Genomic DNA, 12,751 nt, shown 5'->3' with positions numbered 1-12,751 from the left:
CCAATGGGTTAGGATTAATTTACATATCACTGGAGACTACCTTAAGATTATTAACTATGTGTATATTTAGATACCCTATACTTGCATACAGGCAGGACATAGATAGATATATCCTTTTTTTATACTACCTTCTCCAATATTTGTTGTTTTGCAACTTACCACCTCTTATAACAAAATGTATAAAGTTAAAGCTTGGCTGTGTAAGGCCCAGCAGATACTATCGTTTACACTGCAGAGTTAATATGTCCTATGCATGACCCTTTGTATTTGTGGAGACCATGTCTCTATAGAGCTAGCCTTATTATATAGTGGACTAACTAAGCTAATAGCAGAATCCACATTCTCATAGACTATTAGTATACACACTATGGTCATACTCTCCTGTATAGATTGTTCTGTTTTTTTTGTCTACACAACATTCAGACGGCACACTAAGCTTTGTTTACTTTATGCTAACAAGTGTGTCTTACAAGTTAACAGCAATGCTTGTACGCCCTATTATATTTTAAAGCATTCGCAAGCCTTTTATTGTCTACACCTTCTGGGACACTGAATCCACATGCCTTATTACATACTCCTCCATGTTTGTGGGCTTTTATAATGACTGAACATGCAAGGCATGGGCGTGAGAGCTGAGAGCATGTCATCCCGCTGCCAGCGGCCGGGGCGGCGGGATGCCTTTCTTTAACAAATTTTGTAGCTCCATAGCAGAGTTTCAGATACAGTCTTACACCACATTACATACCAATATACATAAGTAAAGCCCTAACCTATTGCTTTAAGCTCAACATTTAGATCCTCCCCTAGTATCCTACCTACAATTGCTGTAAAACCATAGCAAACCTATGTGAATTCTACAACACTTATGTGTCACTACAGTTTGGGAGCTCTGTAACCATACTATTGATTAATAACTACCCTTTGTAGAAGGTGTTTATGTGTACATGATTATTGATCTAATTGCTCACCTTGTGTCAATGTTATTGAAGTGACCTTACTTATCAATCTGTAAGTGTTGTGTAATCATGACATACTTCTGCACTATCAATGGTTCTTATATTTGCATATTTATATAAGAGAGATGCAACAGTACTGCTAACTAAAACCTATTCTATGTTATGACCTTAGTCCCTCCAGGTTGCCCCTCCTTCTAGAGCAGGCTAGACCCTTACCTATACTTAGCTTTTTTATTCCTTATGTTCAGCTTACCACTCCCCCCCCCCCCCCATAGTGGAATATACATCCTAACTTAGAAGAGCCATCTTTGTGACTATCTTGCCCTCTCCACACCATTATCCATATACATCCCACCTTATTACTCAAATACTAGAATGATTTCGCCTTTTCTCACACCCTAAATTTATAGACTTTTCTAAACATCTCCTATATAATTAATTAAGCCTAAAAGGTCTTAAATACCCATTTAGGGAATTCTATCTTCTTGTGTAAAAATAGCTTCACAAAAAAAATAACCTTTTTGGAGCCAATAACTGGAGCATGAGTAATTAGGGCTCCATCGTGTACTTAAACCACCTCCCCCCCCCCTAACCACACTAATGTACCCTCTATTTGTGAGGGACTCAATACGCGGTTTGTCTTGTATATACCGCAATCTAACTACTGCTTTTCTCATTTCCTTAGCCTTATTTCCATCATAATACTTAAGTAGAGAGTCTGTAAGACCATCCGGATCAGCAGGTCTGATCACTGTTGTCTTCCATTTATATGTTTGCTCCTCATACTGCATTTGGTAGCCCCAATTAAGGTACTAGCTTGGATATTCCATTTCAGGCTCCATCTTTTGTTACAGGAAGCAAATATTATATTTAAACACTCCACTACAGATTCTATCTATCACTACAGGAAGAGACTATCATTTCACATCTTTATAGCATTATATCTCTGGCTATATTCTAACTACCCTATTCACTACAAGTAAGTTACTATACGCTTGAATCTTCACAAATTATGAGTAACCCTGTGGATTCTCCAGCATTCCAAATTCACAACCCTAATGTTTTTTGTTATATGTTTCCTCAGGTCCTCAGGAACAATTTTGCTATTAATTCTGTAAATGGAGGTTTATCATTGAGATCCAAAAGCGGTCTCCTAGTTACAAGCTCCTTCTTTCGCCTTATTTTATCCCACTACTTTTGTTGGCCCAAAAGTGATATATTGTATCTTGTAGAAGGTCCATATCAGATTAACATCTTATCTGTCTAATGTTTGTAAATTGTTGGCTAAACGTCTCTTGAATGTTTATTTGGTTTCTCCTGTAAAAGTGAAGCCTATTTCATATGACAAAAGAATATGTTATTATGATCTATGTACCCCTTTCACTAAACCTCAATAAAAAATATTAAAAAAAAAAAAAAAAAAAAAAAAAAAAAAAAAAAAAAAAGAAGGAAGAATGGGGATTCCAAAATAAAACTAAATAGTTAGTGGCAGATGAAGTCTGCACTTACTGCTCTCTTGTACAGCACAATTTTATGGTCTTGAATTGGCCTTAATTTGAGCAGCTGCAGTTGTGCATCTAATAAACAAGTCATGTGTACAGTAAGACAGGGCTGCCCCGAAATTCTGTCTGCCGGACAGATAGCTCAGCAATGCCGGACAGATAGCTCAGCAATGCCAGACAGATAGCTCAGCATGCTACTACACTGTGGCTGAGCGCTGTAGCAACCCAAGGGTTGCAGGTTCGATCCCCGGCAAGGTCCACTCAGCCTTTCATCCTTCCGAGGTCGATAAAATGAGCAGCTTACGAGTGATTAGCCGCACTTTACAAGTACCCAATACATACATACAGACTTACAAAGTACTGGCCGGGCCGGAGGGAGTCTATTCGCAGGTAGACAGCAGCTACAAGTCCTTTTGGCACTTCAAGACTCCTGGGAACTACAGCAGAGGACACGGGAAACTGGTTCCTCATAGTGATGTCCTCTGCAGATAAGAAACCCCTGAATAATAAGGAAAGTGGTTAACATCCAATAAATAAACAGTTTATTATTATATGAAATCATTATTCATCAGGGTATGATTGCTAATTGCAAAGACTAATCATTTAGCTTGTAAGCTCACTTTAGAACTGTGCCCCAAACCTGTTCTGTTTGTTGGATCTTCTGTATAGCATTGTGAAACATGATGGTTCATTTCAAATACCTACTAAATATAATTATTGATAATAAGCAAGTTGCTGGAAGGCTAATTTGGACTTTTTTTTTTTAAAAAGTGATGTAGATTCTAGATCACCTATGGCATGGCTCTAAATGCAGAACAAAATGCTATGAAAAGATATAAGTGCCTGCAAAATATACTTTACTAAAAATTATTTTCATATAACTGTTTATCACTAATAAGGCTGGGCAGGACCTCTTGGTACTGGGGTATCCTTTGGTGGCGTCCTCTAAAGTGTGTATAGGCACTGACATTCTTTAAAATGTAACTGTTTGGCTGAGGTGTCTGCACATGCATCTGATCTGTGGGTTATATATATTAAAAACACATACACAGTTACTCACACAGACACAAAAATCCACACACACATTTATATATATATATATATATACATATATACACACATATATATATATACAAAAATACATACACATGCAAATTGCCAAACACATATTATACTGTGTGTGTATATATATATATATATATATATATATATATATATATATATATATATATATATATATATATAAAACATAATTTATGTAAGAACTTACCTGATAAATTCATTTATTTCATATTAGCAAGAGTCCATGAGCTAGTGACGTATGGAATATACATTCCTACCAGGAGGGGAAAAGTTTCCCAAACCTTAAAATGCCTATAAATACACCCCTCACCACACCCACAATTCAGTTTAACGAATAGCCAAGAAGTGGGGTGATAAGAAAGGAGTGAAAGCATCAAAAATAAGGAATTGGAATAATTGTGCTTTATACAAAAAAATCATAACCACCACAAAAAGGGTGGGCCTCATGGACTCTTGCTAATATGAAAGAAATGAATTTATCAGGTAAGTTCTTACATAAATTATGTTTTCTTTCATGTAATTAGCAAGAGTCCATGAGCTAGTGACGTATGGGATAGCAGATACCCAAGATGTGGAACTTCCACGCAAGAGTCACTAGAGAGGGAGGGATAAAATAAAGACAGCCAATTCCGCTGAAAAATTAATCCACTACCTAAATCAAAAGTTTCAATTTTTATAATGAAAAAAACTGAAATTATAAGCAGAAGAATCAAACTGAAACAGCTGCCTGAAGTACCATTCTACCAAAACTGCTTCTGAAGAAGAGAAAACATCAAAATGGTAGAATTTAGTAAAAGTATGCAAAGAAGACTAAGTCATTGCTTTGCAAATCTGAACAACAGAAGCTTCATTCTTAAAAAGCCCAGAAAGTAGACACTTACCTAGTAGAATGAGCCGTAATCCTCTGAGGCGGGAATCAACCCGACTCCAAATAAGCATGGTGAATCAAAAGTTTAACCAAGATGCCAAAGAAATGGCAGAAGCCTTTTGACCTTCCTAAAACCAGAAAAGATAACAAATAGACTAGAAGTCTGTCTGAAATCTGAATAGCTTCAACATAGGATTTCAAAACTCTTACCATATCCAAAGAATGTAAGAATCTTACCAAAGAAGTCTTAGGAAAAGACAATAATTCCTCCCTAAGGTTGTTAGAATTCACAACTTTAGGTAAGAATTGAAATGAGGACAGCAAAAAACACCTTATCCTGATGAAAAAATCAGAAAAAGGAGATTCACAAGAAAGAACAGATAATTCAAAAACTGTTCTAGCTGAAGAGATGTCTAAAAAGAACAATACTTTCCATGAAAGTAAATAATGTCCAGAGAAAGCATATGCTCAAATAGAAGAGCCTGTAAAGCCTTCAGAACCAAATTAAGACTCCAAGGAGGAGAAATTGGCTTAATGACAGGTTTAATACGAACCAAAGCCTGAACAAAATAATGAATATCAGGAAGTAACACTGCCTTATCCTGATGAAAAATCAGAAAAGGAGATCCACAAGAAAGAGCAGATAACTCAGAAACTCTTCTAGCAGAAGAGATAGCCAAAAGGAACAATACTTTCCAAGAAAGTAATTTAATGTCCAAAGAATGCATAGGTTCAAACGGAGGAGCCTGTAAAGCCCTCAGTACCAAATTGAGACTCCAAGGAGGAGAGATTGACTTAATGACAGGCTTGATACGAACCAAAGTCTGTACAAAACAATGAATATCAGGATGATTAGCAATCTTTCTGTGAAAAAGAACAGAAAGAATAGAGATTTGTCCTTTCAAAGAACTTGCAGACAAACCCTTATCCAAACCATCCTGAAGAAATTGTAAAAATTCTAGAAATTCTAAAAGAATGCCAAGAGAATTTATGAGAAGAACACCAAGAAATGTAATTCTTCCAAATTCGATAATAAATCTTTCAAGAGACAGATTTACGAGCCTGTAACATAGCATTAATCACTGAGTCAGAGAAACCTCTATGACTAAGAATCAAGCGGTATCTCCATACCTTCAAATTTAATGATTTGAGATCCTGATGGAAAAATGGGCCTTGAGATAGAAGGTCTGGTCTTAACGGAAGTGTCCAAGGTTGGCAACTGGCCATCCGAATGAGATCCGCATACCAAAACCTGTGAGGCCATGCTGGAGCCACCAGCAGTACAAACGAATGCTCCATTAGAATTTTAGAAATCACTTTTGGAAGAAGAACTAGAGGCGGAAAGATATAGGCAGAATTATAATTCCAAGGAAGTGTCAATGCATACGCTACTTCCGCCTGAGGATCCCCGGACCTGAATAGGCTCCTGGGAAGTTCCTTGTTTAGATGAGATGCCAACAGATCTATTTCTGGAAGCCCTCACATCTGAAAAATTTAAAAACATATCTGGGTAAAGAGACCATTCTCCTGGATGTAAAGCTTGATTATCAGAGATAATCCGCTTCCCAAATGTCTATACCTGGGAAAAAAAACACAGAATTTAGATTGGAGCTGCATTTAGCCCAAGCAAATATCCGAGATACTTCTGTCACAGCCTAAGGACTGATAGTCCCACCCTGATGATTGACATACACCACAGTTGTGACATTGTCTGAAAAAAACAATAAATGTCTCTTCTTCAAAAAGAAACCAACTGAAGAACTCTGAGAATGCACGGAGTTCCAAAATATCAAATGGTAATCTCGCCTCCTGAGATTTCCAAACCCCTTGTGCTGACAGAGATCCTCAGACAGCCTCCCAACCTAAAAGACTCGCATCTGTAGAGATCATGGTCCAGGTTTAAAGAATCGAAGAGACCTGTAGAACTAAATGATGGTGATCTTAATCACTGAATCAAAGATAGATAAACATTAGGATTCGAAGATTTAAAAAGTGAAAACCTAGAATCCCTGCACCATTATTCAGCATAAAAAACTGGAAAGGTTTTCTATGAAAATTAGCAAAGGGAATTGAATCCAATGCTGCAGCCATAAGACCTAAAACTTCCATGCATATATAGCAACTGAAGGAAATAATAGAGACTGAAGGTACCGACAGACGGAACCCAATAACATTTTCACTTGTCTGTTAGAGACAAAGACAGTGACACAAACTATCTGGAAACCTAAAAAAGGTGACCCTTGTGTGAGGAATCAAGAGTTTTTGAGAAAAAGATCCTCTAACCATGTCTTGAAAAAAGAAGGTTGAATCATATGAGATTCCGCAGTCTCAGAAAATAAAAATAATCTGAATGAAAACAGAAAATGAAGATATGCATCTATTGTATCTAATGAAAACAAATAATGCTATCACTGACCAAAAAAAGGCAGAATAGACCATATAAATACCAATCTAAAAGATGGTACATTTATATAAAAAAGATTTTCTATCTTTGGAACAATGAATAGTTTTGAATAAAACCCCAAAACTCAGTTCCTAAAAATGGAACTGGAATAAATACCCCAGAAGATTCCAGGTCTGAGCAGCGCTTGAGCCCCAACGGGTGGTCAGCCGCGCTTCAACATTACCCAAATATATAGGACTGAAACACACTTAAGGAAAGTGTTAGCCTTACTGGAATAGCTGGAATATAATAGAGAAAAAAAGACTTCTCCCAGACGGTTTTACTCTGAATTTTATTCTGTACCCAAAATCTAAGGAATTTGGACCGAATAGAACCAAACAAATTTCAAAAAAGTCTTAACCTGCCCCTTACCAGCCAAGCTGGAATACGGCACATACACGCACATTTAGGGAGCTGATTTTGAACTAAAAAACTTCCAATTAAAAACATGTTACTTGGGTAAGAATTTAGGATTTCGTTCCTTAGTAAGAACAACCAAACTAATATAAGCTTAAAGTTTTAGAACTCAATCTTGAAGCCCAGAGTAACAGTTAAGAATTGAATCCAATTATAATTGATTATCTTGGAAAAAAAGAAATATGGATTTTTTAGAAATCACAAAATTCTTCTAGCTAAAACAGCTAAAGACATAGATTAAACCTCATTTGCGAAAATATTCAATAAAATGAAGACACAAATGAAATTATTAGCATATTAAGGACCAGTCAACACACTGGACTTGCATAATCAACAAATGCAAGACAACAAGACAAATGCAACAGCACCTAGTATGAATCTCAAATGAGCAGTAGATTTTGTCCCTTTAACAATGCTAAATAAATCATAATCTGATACTTGATCTTAAAGTAAACAGAAAAATGAAGCAACTGCAACATCATCCAAATAAATCACAGGTCCAAGCAAAGTACCTGAAAATAAATAATTTTCCTTAAATAAGATACAACCATCTAAAAGGAAAATAAATACTATTTTGCTATAGAAACAATAGCATATTTAGCAGGAGTAGAGATAGCCCCATTAAATTGGAGAACCCTCAAAATTGAATTTAACTGCCGGCAAAGAATATAATTTAAAACCTTTGAAGAAGGAAGAAAATTCTCAGCCTATTCCATTCCCTAGTATGAGGAACTGGAAAAAAACCTCTGAAAACACAGAAGATAAAATAAGCAGAAATAAAATGTTAGCTAGTCTTAAAAAAGAACTAGTTACCTCAATATCCAAAATAATCAACACCTTTTCAACAAAGAACAAATGTACTCTAATAAAAAATAAAAAAGTAGATTTGTTAGTGTCAATATCTGATGAAGAAAATTCTGAATGAGAAAAAACATCATCAGAGAAGGATAAATCAGTATGTTGTTGGTCATTTGAAACTTCAACAATTAAAAAAGAAGTTTGAAAAAGACCTAAAAATTTTATTAGAAGGCATGATGTCAGACAAAGCCTTTAAAATAGAATCAGAAAAATATTGTTATAAATTTTCTAAGTATATCTTGTATATAAGATGTAAAAAGAATAGCAATACATAAAGCATAAATACTAATGGATTCTGCATGTAAAAGTTTATCATGATAACTTATAACAAACCATAGCTAAAGATAAACATTCATAACATTTAAAATAAATGAACTTAGCTTTGGTAGGACTGAACTAAGTCAGCAGGAATCCCTCAGTATGTTTTGAAACAGGAACAGTGTACGAGAAATCTTGTAATATGTAATAGAAAAAAACAACATATAAAGCAAAATTATCAAATTCCTTAAATGACAGTTTCAGGAATGGGAAAAAATGCAAAATAACAAGCTTCTAGAAACCAGAAGCAATGAAAAAATGAGACTTAAATAATGTGAGAAAAAAAGTGGAACAAAAAAAGACGCCTACATTTTTGGCGCCAAGAATGACGCCCACATTATTGGCGCTAAGTACAACGCCCATATTTTTTGGCGCCAAGTATGACACCACATCCTCTGACGCCGAAACCGACGCCCAACATTTTGCGCCAAAAAAGTTAGCGCCAAAAATGAAGCATTTTCTGCCCCCGCGAGCCTAACAGCCCGCAGGGAAAAATAGTCAATTGAAAATTTTTCAAGGTAAGAAAAAATATATATTTATATGCATTATCCCAAAATAATGAAACTGACAGTCTGAATGAAGGAATACTGATTATCCTGAATCATGGCAAATATAAGTTTAAACACATATATTTAGAACTTTACATATAAAGTGCCCAACCATAGCTTAGAGTGTCACAAAAAATAAGATTTACTTACCCCAGGACACTCATCTACATATAGTAGATAGCCAAACCAGTACTGAAACGAGAATCAGTAGAGGTAATGGTATATAAGAGTATATCGTCGATCTGAAAAGGGAGGTAGGAGAAGAAATCTCTACGACCGATAACAGAGAACCTATGAAATATATCCCCTAGAGGAAGACCATTGTATTCAAATAGGCAATACTCTCTTCACATCCCTCTGACATTCACTGCACTCTGAGAGGAAAACCGGGCTTCAACCTGCTGCGTAGAATCTAGCACAAACTTACTTCACCACCTCCATGGGAGGCAAAGTTTGTAAAACTGAATTGTGGGTGTGGTGAGGGGTGTATTTATAGGCATTTTAAGGTTTGGGAAACTTTGCCCCTCCTGGTAGGAATGTATATCCCATACGTCACTAGCTCATGGACTCTTGCTAATTACATGAAATATATATATATATATACATACATATATATACATACATACACACACACACATAAATTCATACACATGCACAGACACACACACACAGTCACAGACATATTCCCACTCAGACACACACACACATTCTCACACCTAGACACACACAAATTAACATGCACACTCACACACACAAATATTAACACAGACACACACACATTCAAACACATACACACATTGAGACACACATACACATTCACACACACTTATTTACACACCTAGACACACACAAATTGACAGGCACACACACACACACAGACACAAATGCACATATACAAACATACATACACACATACACATTCACACAGATACACACACACAAATGCACACACATTGACACACGTTAACACACATATGGATGTCCTGACTTAGGCCTAGTTTCCATTGAGGTGGCAAGGTTTGGAAACTGGTGGTAACATAAAACATCTCCATAGACTTTAGTTCAAATAATTTTTTATTGAATACAATATTGTTAAAGCAAAAACAGAGTCAAATGTAAGGACACATTTGTACAGGTTTCATTGTAAGATAACTATATGTCATATACAAGAAGCTACAAAGTATCAATTTTTAAAGGCAACATGACGGTAATGATAAATTACATCTTTTTTTTCTTTTCTTTGATAATATCTAGTCCGTCTCATACACTTAGTAAAAAAAAAACCCATAACTGTCCCTAACCCCCCCTCCCCCATTTAACTCCCCTCCCCCTCCAGGTGGTGCCATACAATCTCCAAAGAAAACTAGCAATCATTAAAATATAAATGTACCTAAAAAGACCACATATATCTTATCAATGGGTATTTCCTTGTTCAGAGTTCCAAGACACAAGTAATCCAGAAGGCCACTTATATCCCCGTTTCCTTCTCTGCCTTTCTCAGATAGTACTCTGACCTAAAATCCAATAAAACCAGATCTTCTGAAACTGCTCTGGTTGTCCCTGCGACCAAGCTGCCAGTTCCGACAAGGTGTACGTATCTGTAATCTTTCCCACCACTTCCTGCCATGTGGGTACCCCAACTTTCCAATGTCGGGCTATGCAGATTCTTAAACATGTGCAGAGTATTCTAATAAACTTGTTGGTTGTCGTGTTGAATGGTTTTACCCTTTCGTGTAGTAAGGCCTGCGACATTGTGAGATTAACTCTGTCCCCCAACAAGTTACCTATCAATTCTGACAGTTTCTCCCACAATGATTGAACCCTTTGGCAATCCCACCACATGTGTCTATATGTGCCTTTTTCCTGACAACCCCTATAACAATATCCACTGTGCGACGAGACCAAGTAGGCTGTCCGTTCAGGTGTCAGATACCATCTAAACATTACTTTGATGCAATTTTCCCTCATGTCCACACTAATCAGACCCCCATAAGAGTTCAGCATCAATTCGTTCCACTCACTCGTACCCCACACCTCTGCTGTGTCTCTCTCCCATCTCTCTGTCACAGCTAACTTAGTGTCATATTTAGCTTTCTGTATTAAGACGTAAAGCCGAGAGATCAGTTTTTTCCCCCTAGTAGATGTCCTTACTATTCTCTCAAGTTCAGTGAGTGGGCATGCTTGTTTGTGTTTCGTGTATGCTGCTATTACCGAGCTAATCTGCAAGTACAAAAACCATTGCAGCTTTTCCGGTTCAATTTGATCCCTAATTTGGTTAAACGTAAGTATTTTGAGGCCCGGCAAAAAATCGGCCACACTATATAGGCCTTTGTTCGCCCATTTATCCACTAACTTTCTCAAATCCCTAGGTAGCAGAAACCTGATAGGCCTTAGTAAAGATTCCGGACTACATAACCGTAGACCTATCGCGATTTTATTCCATAATCGAATTGCTTCTAGCGTTATTGGCGATCTATATGCCCCCGATTTTGTAAGTGCCTCCGGGTCCCATATAATGTCTGCCGCTCTAGAACTGCTCGCTATCTCCGCCTCTACCTGTGGCCACACCAACCCAATGTTTTGTTTATTTAAGATAACCGTCTGTGCCAGTCTAGAGGCCTGAAAATATTCTACAAGGTTTGGAACCCCAACTCCCCCTGCCTGCCTATGCAGCTTCAACAGCTGTGAGGCTATCCTAGTTCTACCGTCTCCTCTCAAGAATTTTAGAAGATCAACCTGTAGTGTTTCTAGCTCCGGGAGGGGTATGTTAGTCGGTATAGCTCGGAATAAGTACATTAATCTTGGAAGGACATTCATCTTGATAGACATTAGCCTACAGTACCATGAAAAATGATGTTTCTTCCACCTCCTCAGGTCATTTCTAATAGCATTATAAGCAGGGATATAATTTAATCTATAAATATCCGTCAGTTTGTCGCCCACTTTTAACCCATGAGAATGCAAAATTCAACCCAATTGCTTTCTTAGGCCTAGATTTGGAGTTCGGCGGTAAAAGGGCTGTTAACGCTCCGCGGGTTTTTTTCTGGCCGCACCATAAATTTAACTCTGGTATCGAGAGTTCAAACAAATGCTGCGTTAGGCTCCAAAAAAGGAGCGTAGAGCATATTTACCGCAAATGCAACTCTCGATACCAGAGTTGCTTACGGACGCGGCCGGCATCAAAAACGTGCTCGTGCACGATTCTCCCATAGGAAACAATGGGGCAGTTTGAGCTGAAAAAAAACCTAACACCTGCAAAAAAGCAGCGTTCAGCTCTTAACGCAGCCCCATTGTTTCCTATGGGGAAACACTTCCTACGTCTGCACCTAACACTCTAACATGTACCCCGAGTCTAAACACCCCTAACCTTACACTTATTAACCCCTAATCTGCCGCCCCCGCTATCGCTGACCCCTGCATTACACTTTTAACCCCTAATCTGCCGCTCCGTAAACCGCCGCCACCTACGTTATCCCTATGTACCCCTAATCTGCTGCCCTAACATCGCCGACCCCTATGTTATATTTATTAACCCCTAATCTGCCCCCCACAACGTCGCCGACACCTGCCTACACTTATTAACCCCTAATCTGCCGAGCGGACCTGAGCGCTACTATAATAAAGTTATTAACCCCTAATCCGCCTCACTAACCCTATCATAAATAGTATTAACCCCTAATCTGCCCTCCCTAACATCGCCGACACCTACCTTCAATTATTAACCCCTAATCTGCCGACCGGAGCTCACCGCTATTCTA

The 12,751-nt window shown here is 37.6% G+C and overlaps 1 protein-coding gene across 1 annotated transcript in view; it reads right to left on the bottom strand.

Moving 5' to 3' along the window:
- Positions 1-12,751, bottom strand: part of CNBD2 (cyclic nucleotide binding domain containing 2) — a 162,920-nt gene that overhangs the window by 41,527 nt on the left and 108,642 nt on the right. The window contains exon 11 of the mRNA XM_053715651.1: positions 2,813-2,957. Coding sequence (XP_053571626.1) covers positions 2,813-2,957 — 145 coding nt within the window. The remainder of the gene's footprint in view (positions 1-2,812; positions 2,958-12,751) is intronic.

The sequence above is a fragment of the Bombina bombina genome, chromosome 5 (assembly GCF_027579735.1).
Source record: "Bombina bombina isolate aBomBom1 chromosome 5, aBomBom1.pri, whole genome shotgun sequence".
Lineage (NCBI taxonomy): Eukaryota > Metazoa > Chordata > Amphibia > Anura > Bombinatoridae > Bombina > Bombina bombina.
Note: the sequence above shows the minus strand (reverse complement) of the source record. Positions and strands in the feature narration are given on the sequence as shown.